Source organism: Nipponia nippon, unplaced genomic scaffold, assembly GCF_047370975.1.
Source record: "Nipponia nippon isolate SJK-2023a ecotype South Korea unplaced genomic scaffold, ASM4737097v1 scaffold_13, whole genome shotgun sequence".
Classification (NCBI taxonomy): Eukaryota; Metazoa; Chordata; class Aves; order Pelecaniformes; family Threskiornithidae; genus Nipponia; species Nipponia nippon.
In genome coordinates this window covers 841,967-854,001 of record NW_028262324.1, presented here as the reverse complement: position 1 = coordinate 854,001, position 12,035 = coordinate 841,967, and the positions used below count along the sequence as shown (strand labels likewise).

The following is a 12,035-nucleotide window of genomic DNA, read 5'->3' as shown; positions in this document are numbered from 1 at the left end:
CTCCTTTGAATAATCACTAGAAGTCTAAGTCTTTAACCTGAAGTTTATGCTACCTTTTAGTGGATGGCATTCAAGTACTAAGCGGCTGTTCAATATTTTATTTTTTCCCTTGGTTATTCAGTGCGTAGCCCCAGCCTGCATTTTCTGCACAATGTCAAGATTCCTTCGTGAAGATGGAATTAATTTTCTTATGGACATTTTAGTTCTGGACTGAAACAACTCGCATCATCTATAGCAAGTGATCTTTTATGACAATTGTTAATTGGCTTAACTGGTACTAAAATAAAATGCAGGAGCTGTTACGTGCATTTTACAGGTGCGGAAGTGACGCATAGCAAAGGTAAAGCAAAGCATGCTAACTTAACAGGCCTTGAGAAAAGCTTTTCAAATACCTGCCATACAATTATATATGGTCACGGTATGGCCTGTCGGCTCAGCACTGCTGGCAGGCACTGCTGATAATTCACAGCAAAGTAAAATATGCAAACCTTGTGTCACTACTCGTCATCTGCATCTTTCATGGAAAGTCTGGGGTTCTGGGTTTTTTTGGTGTTTCGTTGTTCCCCCCCCAAATCAAAGACAAAAATGGCCTTGTATTTCTAGGTAGGAAAGATCTGGTGCTACGTGTAAAAAATAAAATGCTTCCATTCTAAATAGATTCCAATAAAATAATAGTAACCACTACTGTAGTGAGCTGTCTTGCCATGGAGATGACAAGGGACTCGGAGGGAGCAGGCGAGTTGGCACTCTCTTCTGAAAAGAAAATCCGTTAATCGTTCAAGAAAAGCCTTGTTGGGATTTTGTTTCCATTGGTCTTACTGATGATCACCCAGCTTCAGCGTGGCCTGGGAATATCAAGAAACGGATATATAAAGCTCTCCTCTGAGCTTGCAAAGCCCCGCGAGACTATTCGCTTGTAAAAAAGTTTTCACAATAAAAGAAGGCTAAATTACAGCTTTTCCGTTGAGCTATGACAACTCAAAAGAATTCCTAGCTCTTAAATAAGGCTTTTAATCAGATTTTGGTGTACTTGACAAAGGAAATACCACTTTGTACTTATTCTGGCACTTGAGTTTTCAGTGAAGGTTCCCTTGCCTTTGCCGCCTGCAGAATGCTGTTTTGCCACCTGATATGGATCAGCATTTTGTTCCTTAATGGGCTGTATATTAATCACTTTATCCTTGCAGGAGCATTAAGAAGGGAGCTATCCTTATAAATGTTTTGGGGATTCTTCTCCAGCAAAAGGAGGGCGACTGCGATGAAAGCTGGCTGTAAGACCTTCCCGCCCCATTCGCTCTCGGCTTCCCTAGCATCATTAAGCAAGCTCCGCATTGAGTCCTTCAAATCTGATTTGGATCAGATGTTTTTTCCTGCTTTCTTTTGCGTCAGAAGCAAATAGGATGCTTTTCATCTCTGCTGCTTCTCTGCCATTCCTCCTCAGAAATTTTAGAATTCAGAGCAGCAAACCTTGTGTGGAAATCGAGCTAATTTGATAAACGTGCTAAAAATGATTCTGTTTTTTTTCTTAGAAATCATTTCTGAGATGTAATAATATAGTAACAAAAGTACCATTAGTCATACGATTTGTAGGCTGAGCCATATTGGAATGTGAATAGGATAAGGGAGCTATTGAAAGAGTTTATTCAGCCGAGTCTAAAATAGTTTTAAGGTTTTGCTTAATTGAGCAGCTCAGCATTGGAATGAAAACCAAGACATTCTGGAAAAGTAGGTTGTTGAGAAGCGATTGCGTCTGCTCCTGAACCTGAAGACTGTAGGTAATGGGATGTAAACTGAGGAAAAAGATGCTAGGTGGAATGTGACTGTAGATAAAACGTGTTGGTTAATTCTATTAAATACGTGCACAGCCGAACAGTTGTTTAATGCTCCCCTGGGCACAGGCCATAAGCATCCTGTGCACGGGTAGAACAGAAACAACGCGCTCGGTAACATCGCCGCCGGCGTTCAGGCTCGCGGTGCCCAGTGTGAGGGGAGATGTGCGGCGGCGACGTGCGGGTAGCGAACAGCACTGCAGGACAAAGAAGTTTTTCTCAACGAGATTCAGAGAGCTTTCAGCCGTAGGTCTCGAGGTGACAGTCCCCCGTACGCGTGGGCAGCGAAACTCGTTTAGCATCAGAGGACGAGTGCTTTTCTATCAAAGCAAAAGCTGTCGCAGAGCATTGTACCGTGTTGGCAGGCCTGGTTCTGCTTGCATCTGTACTGTAATTTTATTTTTGCACACCTAATTTCAGCATCTACAGCCCTTTATGGTTTTGGTTTTTTGTTTTGTTCTGTTGGGTTGGTTTTTTGGTTTTTTTGTTGGTTTGTTTTTTTTTTTTTTTTTTGTCTTCTAGAGTTCTCCCTTCACCCTGATGAAGGGTTTTGTACCTGAAGGTTGTGCTTGAGAATGCAGCTGGTGGAGCAGAGGGTTCACTTACGACAATCTATACTGTACCTAATGTGCAGATGGTTTGGGTTTTTTACATCCAGAGCAATAGGAAAGAACAAGTACAGAATATTTGTCCCTCTCACACAGGCTTCTCATCTTGCTTGTTATTCGTATTCAGAATTTTGGCTTTTTTGATGAGTGGTGGTTGCTAAATATGCCCCGTGAATTTCAGCTACATTCAGAATAAAAGCTATGTTTAAATTTCCCAGCAATTACAGCAGCAGTCTTTCCTACAATAACTGCTCTTTGCTAGCAAACCAGCCCCCTGCCTGCTGTGCAGGGTTTGTACAGCTGGCCCGGTCAGACCCATCTGGCTGGAGACGTTTTCTGAGAATCGGTTTTGCACCACGATTGTTTTCTAGGTTAAACCTGTTTGTGCAGGGATGCTCTGCATCGGCTTTTTATCTGATCTTTAGCTGCAGCGGTTTTAATCTCCCACCATTCTAAAGAAATCATAAGTGGCAAAATTACAAATGTAAGATTGTATTCACAATTTTAGGCGGTTATTCCAGTTCACGTTGCTGGCACCTACATCAAAGGCTGCAGCTCCTCTGGGTGATTTTGCTGCCAGGACTTTTGTTCATTTGTGGCTGCTAATGTAATGCTTCTAGGGCGTGTGTACGCATTTTGCCAGTTTTCATCAAATTTACTGGTGGAGGCACATAAGCCTACGAGAACTGCATTGCAGAAATTGGTGGTGTGCTGGATTAGACAAAAGGTTCAGCTCCAAACCCTTCCCTTGGCAACAGTTGCCCGCTCAGCAGCAGTGCTTGGAACGGTTCTGTGTTTGCCCCGTTTCCTACCTTTCTTCTCTCTTGGGTTACGTTCTCCCCAGTTTTCACCCAGGAACGTTCAGGGACTCTCAAGTCACCCGCTGCTGTTTGAAGGGTGGTTAGGTGGTTAACAGGACGTTAGGACAGGCCTGGGTCTCTCCGTGTCAGCTGTACGGATGCCAGAAACGGTTACTCTCAAGTACAATGAAATAAGACGGATCTCTCCGCCTTTATATACTTCAAGTTCTTATTTTGCTGAAAATTTCTTTTGTCCTTGGCATTTCTGCATGATTCTGCTTTGTTGGCAGTGGGCTTATTTTGATGTGTTTCATTTTAACTCAGAGCTTTTATTGCATAGATCTCCCTCCAGCCTTCATATATTCATGAAGCCGATAAGCAGTTAAGCTCTTTTACTCTTCATCTCTCTTTTATCTTACGTCCTCTGACCATATATATTGATAGCTGTAGAAACTTGTTTTTTTCTAAGTCTGCAAAAGCTGTCTTGGTTCCGTGAAGTTTTGGGCATTGAATCTGAACAATTTTAAATTGTCCTAGAGGGTCCCCTGGAGCATCAGGTACCCCTGGAGAAGGACTTGGGGCTACTGGTGGATGAAAAACTGAATGTGAGCCGGCAATGTGCGCTTGCAGCCCAGAAAGCCAACCGTCTCCTGGGCTGCATCCCCGCAGCGTGGCCAGCGGGGCGAGGGAGGGGATCCTGCCTCTCTGCTCCGCTCTGGGGAGACCCCCTGGAGCCCTGCGTCCAGCTCGGGGGTCCTCAGCACGGGAAGGACATGGGGCTGTTGGAGCGGGGCCAGGGGAGGCCACAAAGATGGTCAGGGGGCTGGAGCAGCTCTGCTGCGAGGACAGGCCGAGAGCTGGGGGTGCTCAGCCTGGAGCAGGGGAGGCTGCGGGCAGACCTTCCAGCAGCCCCCCAGTGCCCGCAGGGGCCTGCAGGAAAGCTGGGGAGGGACTTGTTCCAAGGGCCGGCAGTGACAGGACAAGGGGGAATGGCTTTCAACTGAGAGAGGGCAGGTTCAGGTGAGATACAAGGAAGAAATTCTCCCCCGTGAGGGTGGTGAGGCGCTGGCACAGGTTGCCCAGAGAAGCTGGGGCTGCCCCATCCCTGGCAGTGCTCAGGGCCAGGTTGGACGGGGCTTTGAGCACCCTGGTCTGGTGGAAGGTGTCCCTGCCCACGGCGGGGGGCTGGAACCAGATGGTCTTTAAGGTCCCTTCCAACCCAAACCGTTCTGTGATTCCATGATCACTTACAAAGCCTCAGCATCCCACAAAGGTCTGTGCTCCGGCGGGTGACTTAATATGTCTGATACGCGGGTGCGTTTTTGCTGCGATGTTGAGAGGTCTCTGATAGCCTGAGCTAGTCGCTTCTGGGTGCGATACTGGAAGAAATGGTCCTACCATTAAAATCAATTTCTGTGCATCTACCCATGATACATACTTATGTATACAGATGTCACAGCAGTATTACAGGGAAGCCTATTTAGTTTATATATATATATATATACCTATATCATTTGAAATATCCATTGGCCTTCTCTTAGTTATAAAACTCAGATTCAAGGCAGAAACAAAGGAAAGAAATGTTTTAGATCAGTAGAGCAGCAGGCACGTTGTTTCCCTTTCGGCAGTATTTAAGGCCGAGGAGTGACTGTCAGCAGACCTGGGCTCTGTGTTCAGGTTTGTCGTGTTATGCCGGAGGTAGCGGCGCGTTTTAGTGAGTTACTTGCGGGTCTGTGAAAAGTGCTAGGGATTAGTTACCTGAGTACTTAGTTAGGGAAGCAGAAGTCCAACACTGATATGAGGGCTGGATCTTAACTGCAATTATTTTTCTTTCAGTTCTTCAGAGCCACGTCCAGCTGGCCTGGAGGAGAGCGATCAGTCGTCGACGTCTGGAGAACAAGGAATGAATTTAGATAATTCAGGCCCTAAACTTTCAGAGTTTGCAAGTAGGCCACCAGGTAGTGGGATTTTTCTGTGGATTATCTGAATGTAATAACTGTAGGAGAGCTTTTAACTGATCTTTGTGACCATTCTATTTTATTTGTGTTACCACACATTCAAGTCCAAAGCTTTTTTTTCCTCCTAGTAACTAATTGGTACCATTCTTTAAGTGTTTTCTTTGAATTAGCTCAAAATGAAGAGGTGGCCACATTCTCGTGTATCACCCTGCAGGTATCATGTTGAATACTGTAGTTATTCAGCAATAACATAATTGATAGAAAATTGTGTATTTCTGGCTGTAGCACAGACTGATGCCTTAAAAGTTTAGCATTAACCAATAGCTGATTTTTCAGAATTAAGAAATAGATGTTGCAGCTGAAATTATCCTTTCCACGTAGGGAGAATTAAATCAAAGTCTGCAAAAGAATGTGTATTATAAGCCACCGAGGTGGTTCTTAGCGCCGTTTTTGGCCAAGTAATACACGGCAGATTCTGCTTTGTACACTAGAAAGTGCCAGGTCTGTAGCAGGTGTGCTGGTCCGTGTCCCACAGGGCCTGTCAAACTCTTAAGTTGGTTTTAAGGAGTATTAATTAGTGAAGGTCCAACTCTGCTTTTGAAAGCAAGCCCATGGACAGCTGCAGAGACTTCTCAGGTGGCATGAATCTGGAGCTGATACGATACGCTAAAAGATCTCCAATTAAATGTCATGCAAGTCAGTCGTACATTAACTAAAAACATTTTTAAGAATTAAGTAAAATCTGTGTCTTTTTTGTAAAGCCTGCTTCATTAATGTGGCTCTTGCATAAGATAAACAGGCTCCTGGCTGTACTTCCTATCTGATCCTGTTCATTACAGAAATTCTGCTGTCTCTGATCTTTGGTTGGTTTTAATGAATGTAATCATCTTGTCGTCTTAGGTTATCCGTCTCAGCCAGTGGAACAAAGACCACTCCAGCAGATGCCACCTCAGCTCATGCCACATACGCAGCAGCCACAGCAGCAGCAGCAGCAGCCACAGCCGCCACCACAGCAGGCCCAGGCACCACCGCAGACACCGCAGCAGCAGCAGCAGATGATGATGATGCTTATGATGCAGCAGGATCCCAAATCAGTCAGGCTTCCTGTACCACAAGGAGTTCACCCACCCAGAGGGCCTCTGAATCCAGATGCTCAACGAATGCCAGTGCAGCAGAGTGGTAACATGCCAGTAATGGTTAACCTCCAAGGTCCTGGATCGGTGCCTCCATCTCCTGATAAACAAAGAATTTCCTTGCCAGGCAATCCTCCTCTGGGAAATAATGCAAGAAAAATGGTTTATCAAGATAATGTACAGAATCCTTCCAGCTCACCCCTTGGAGAGGTTTCATCAGTATCCTCCCTTCCAGAAGGAGGCGGAGCTGAAGGCCCCCCAGCATCAGGAGCTCAGAATAATTTGACATCTCATTTAGTAGTTTCACAGAACCAATTAATGATGACGGGACCCAAACCTGGACCATCCCCACTTTCAACTGCCCAAGGTGCAAGTCCCCAGCAGCAGTCCAATTCTCTGCCTAGCGCTCTTACGCACCATTTTCCAAATGTTGCCACCCCATCACAAACTTCAAGGCCTAAAACCCCGAACAGAGCAAGCCCAAGGCCATACTATCCTCAGACTCCTAATAACCGTCCACCTAGCACAGAACCGTCAGAAATTAGCTTGTCTCCAGAGAGACTCAATGCTTCCATAGCTGGTCTGTTCCCCCCCCAGATTAATATTCCTTTACCTCCCAGGCCTAATCTCAATAGAGGATTTGATCAGCAGGGTCTTAATCCCACTACTTTGAAGGCCATTGGACAAGCCCCATCAAATCTCACCATTAACAATCAGTCTAGTTTTGCTGCCCCACAGTCGCACAAATTGGAGGGCGTGGTCATTAATTCAGGAAAACAAACCAACACTGGAGGAACAAAGAGAGCAAGTCCAAGCAACAGTCGAAGATCCAGTCCTGGATCCAGTAGGAAAACTACACCAAGCCCTGGCAGACAGAATTCAAAAGCAGCTAAATTATCATTGACAACTCAGCAGAATCCATCTCTCTTGCAGAACATGGAATTACAAAGAAATATGATGGCTGGTCCCTCTTCTTTGCCAACGCCTGTGACTACAAGTTTTCAAAATAATAACATGCTAAGTAATCAGAATCCTGCAATTTCGGTACCTGCTATGACTGGCATTCCTGAAGACAATAAAGAGAGCCTTAGTGTGCCTCAAGATAACGAGTGTCAAAGTGCACAAGGTGTCCAAGGGAACAAAGACCAGCCCAGTATTGAACTGAAAGGTATCCCTACTCCAGAAATGAAAATGTTGGTTCCAGAAGAACAGGCAAAAAAAGACGGGCAAGCCTTAGACACCAGTAAGCTTCCAGTCTTGGAGGAAAGTAAAACCATGGTATCTCCAGCTATGAGGGAGGCACCAACTTCTTTAAGTCAACTTCTCGATAATTCTGGAGCTCCTAACGTAACCATAAAGCCCCCTGGGCTGACTGGTCTTGAAATGCCACCAATAGTCACCACTGGTGAGGAGCTAAAGAAGATAGCTGTCATCCCTCCACTGCAAGATTCATCCTCGAGCAAAGAGCCATGTAATTCACTTAGCTTGCCTCAAAATAACGAGCCCTGTTCAAATCCAGGGCACCAGGAACCGGGAGAAATAAACTCAAACGTGGCACAGGGTGTTCCTCCAGTAATGCAAAGGCCTGTCAGCTCTTCTTCTATTTCAGGTCCTTTACCCCCCAACCAGATAACAGTTTTTGTAACTTCAAACCCTATTACATCTTCTGCTAATACATCAGCACCGTTGCCATCTCACTTGCAACCTGCGTTAGTGTCGACTGTTGTCACAATGCCCAACGTAGGGAACAAAGTTATGGTTTCTGAGGGACAGTCAACAGTTCAGTCTAACGCCCGGCCACAGTTTATTACACCCGTTTTTATAAACTCATCGTCGATAATTCAGGTTATGAAGGGCTCTCAATCAAGTACGATTCCAGCAGCCCCGATGACTTCTAACTCTAGTCTAATGCCTCAGTCGGTCGCGGTTGTTGGTCCTTTGCATATACCGCAGAATATAAAGTTCTCCTCCGGGCCCGCTCCTCCCAGCACGTCATCCAGCAGCCCTGTTTCTAGTATTCCCACCAGCAGGCCACTGGTTCTTAATCCCTTGGCACCTCCTATTCAGCTGCCTTCTCCCGCTACAACTTCTTCCAGTGTCCCTTCACATCTTCCTGCTCAGCAAGTCAAAGACTTCAGCCCAGAGGAGACTTCTCAAAGCGGTGGGTCGAGTGACCAGTGCTCTGTTACAGCAACGCAGTCTGGACCTGTTGTTTCGCCTCTTCTTACGAGTAGTCCAGGATCTGGGAACAGACGCAGTCCTGTGTCATCGAGTAAGGGAAAGGGAAAAGTAGACAAGATTGGCCAACTCTTGCTGACTAAAGCATGCAAGAAAGTCACTGGCTCCCTTGAGAAAGGGGAAGAGCAATATGCTTTGGATGGAGAAGCAGAAGGTCAGGGGCTAGAAACGTCAGTCCCAAATAGTTTGGGAACAGAGCAATCGCCAGCAGAACTAGATAATAAAACTGTGACGCCTCCAGCACCCAGTCTTATAAAACAGAGCACTTCTGGGCCTGGCAGTTCGAGTGTCAGCACTGCGGCTGCTGCTCCTGCCTCCGCGTCTCCAGGCGCATCGACAAGCACTCCTCCTACGAGCGTACTGTCGGTTGTAACCACTCCCGCAGTCCCGGACCTCGCACCTGCAGCACCAAGCACTAATGGTAGCAACCACGGCGGTTTACCAGCTGAGCAGACTGGGGTTGGTGTGGTGGAGGAAAAAGCAGGAGCGCATCAGGAGCTGCTACAAAGTGCAGGTAAGTGCAGCGCTACCCTGCGTAAATGGGAGAAATGAGGTTGCTTTTGTAAACTTCCTAGGTGCTTTTTTCCGTGAACATAATAAAATATAGACACTGTAGCCAAGGCTGACCACTGCTTTTTTGTTTCTGATCTGAGTGAAACACAGGCTTGTATTTCACTAAGATTCACGTTTCAATGTTCTATTTCAGTTTCCAGTTACTGCTTAAATGAGGTATTTGTCAGGAACACGGGGTGCAGTAACAGAGGAGTGATTTCACGTAACCGTTAGAAGTGGGTAGAAAAAGTGGAGGTATCAGTACTGACAAAAGTAATACTTAAGGTGCCTTTTATACTGGTAGATATACTGGTGTCCTGCTTCAGTTTTGCCAGAGGCTTTTTGTAACTTGTTCCAATTTATTGACTTAATTATGATATTTTGAGTTAATTTTAATAATACTAGTTCCCTCTTTGAATAACCTTAGCCCTCTTGGGAAATAGCTGAATAACCTCCAGAAGGGGAAAAAAACAAAAACAAAACCAAAAACCAACAAACACCAAAACCCCCCATGTCTAGGGAAAAATTTAAATGCTTATTTCAGAGAAATACCTGAAAAAGTGATTATAAGTGAGTTGCACCCCATTCAAAAACATAAAATGCCTTCCCACCTGAACTGTTTTCTCCTTTACTATTTTAATTTGAGCATCTGACAGACTTTATTTATGACATTGCGGCTATTTCTTAATGCCATTTTTAATCTATTGAAAATGGTGTGGAAATAAACCATCGCTCCTGAAGTAAGCTGTCTGAATCCATCATGAATTTAGACACAGAAGATAATGAAAGACAAAATCCGCAGAAGTCAGTGGAACCGAGAACTTCAGCTTGGATGTGACTTCCCCGTGGCTGTTAGATGTATGTCGTAGCTGTGTGCCACTAGAAAATGGAAATGTTTACTTTGAGCCTCGCAGAAGGAATTCTGGTTTGTTAGGAGGAAAATGGAAGTGGATATTCTTTATTTAAACAGGAATGTTTAACCTTTTGTCATGTTCTCCCTAAGTTCATTATCACATATAAGAGAAGCCTAGAAGGCATTAGCCCAACAAGAATTGTTGTTCCATCTTCTTTTTTTTTTTAACTTGGCAACCTAAGAAATGTTAAGTCACATCATCTCATTGCCAAAGGACTTCAGGGTTGCCTCTGGAGCATATTTGCACTCTTGCCCTCGCTCTCTCAATTAAATTGCATTGATTCATGAACAAAGATGCTGGTTTTCCCCAGAACTGCTGTTGAAATGAGCGTTAAACTGAGAGAGACCAAACTCTTTAACTTCTAGGACTTTAATTTCTCAGTCTGGTGAAAAACTGTTACGTTTAAAAATGTGTTTTGTGATACTGAATTTCATGACTTATTCTAGTTGGAGAAAACTTGCTTGGGATAGTTTTGGCAGAGTTTTATTTAAAACTGGGGAGGTGTGTGTGGTGGGGGGAAAGTAGAGGGTACGTTAAAAAAATTGCATCTGTAAATGAAAAAATGGAGATAGCTGGAAGATAGAGCATTTTGTAAAAGCAGCCCGATCGCACAACAGAAAATTCTTGTGACTCCCTTTGAAAATAATGCTTTTTCCCTCCACTTCTATTCTAGCATCCTCTCAACATTTAACACAGAAAAAAAGTTCAGTTGCAACATCAGAAAGTACTGTTCAAAGAACAGGTAAATCTTACTTTGGAAAAGCAGAATATAGGTGAACTAAACTCTTTATGTTTGTAACTGCAAATGCATTTAGCTTAATGCATATTTACTGGTCGCTATTATGCTCGGTAGTTTGGGGGTTGGCGAGGGGGTTGTTATTTGTGCTTTTGGGATTGCTTTTCTTTGTTAGATACATTATGCCTTAGAAGTCCCCAAAGCCTTGCTGGAGATTCAGTAGGGGATCAAGTAAAACAAATTACAGAGAATCACCAAGGCAGTTTTTAGATATTCAGTCATAAGCTGGAGGGACTGGATTTGTAATGATATGTTGTGTTTGAGTTTTGAGGTTCTGTTAAGAGCAAATAGGAGTTTTTCTTTTATATGGGACGCTTCTGAAAATATTTTCGAAAGCCGTGCTGGGAACATAAGCTTTAGAGTTGTAACCCTTTTTTTGTCTGTTCAGCTTTTAATGACCCCTCAGCAGCGTTGCGAGGATGGAGCCCTGGCAGATGACGTTTTGTTGTCGCCATCTATTATCGTGGTGTTTCACCACCAATTCTGTGCTGGTTTAAAAAAGCACTTTCCAAGACGAGTGGGGAGAATGGATAGACGTGGACTTGTGCGTGGGAAGTGCCACTCTCCATCAGTTTGCCGTCTCTAATGTGCTTAGGAGTAGAGCTTTCAGAAAGTAAAAACTATACTGAATTGCTTTCTCTGAACTTCCACTTAAACAACGGCGTTCAGGCAGCCTGTCGATTTGCATCCGGCGCGCTGCCCCGGCACTGGCGTGGCTGCATTGGGCAGTTCCTGCTGGGGGAAGCACTGACATTATCGGGCCTTACTATTGAATATTCTCCCTGTTCAAATTTGGGCAGAAAGCAATGTAACTCTTTCCTTATGTTGCTTAGTCTGTTTTTCTTCTGTTACCAAGGCATCTGTGTTTCCCAGAGGGTGCTATATACACTTACACCGAAGATAAGGGGCATTTGCCATAAGGGGACAGATGTTATCTGTTTTCTTTCTTTTTTACACCTTTATTCCTTGTGCACGCTCTACCAAGCTTCGGGTACTAAATTGATCTTAAAGGCCAAGCCAGAGTTTTGTGCGGCGCTGCCCAAAGGTGGTCGGGTGTCCAAGGGTGCGACGCAGGACGCTGTAGGCAGTGGGGCAGACAAACGTCAGGTCATACGTTACGCTGTAATGGTAATCCCTGAACCAGCGGCAGTTTTCTCACGAGAGGTGCTGTGCTTAGGTATAGATGCTCCCTCTCTACAAAGGATCT

General features: G+C 44.7%; 1 protein-coding gene across 23 annotated transcripts in view; it reads left to right on the top strand.

Annotated features, from left to right (window-relative positions):
* NCOA6 (nuclear receptor coactivator 6) overlaps positions 1 to 12,035 on the top strand; it is a 55,312-nt gene that overhangs the window by 27,820 nt on the left and 15,457 nt on the right. For 14 of the 23 annotated variants that reach the window (XR_015702853.1, XR_015702854.1, XM_087749351.1 and 11 more), the window contains 3 exons: positions 5,074 to 5,195; positions 6,096 to 9,080; positions 10,706 to 10,774. Coding sequence is in view for 20 of the 23 variants with exons in the window: in XM_087749351.1 (XP_087605477.1) it covers positions 5,074 to 5,195; positions 6,096 to 9,080; positions 10,706 to 10,774 (3,176 nt within the window). In the remaining 3 variants the exon portion in view is untranslated. The other 9 variants (XR_015702855.1, XM_087749361.1, XM_087749364.1 and 6 more) reach the window with 3 other exon arrangements.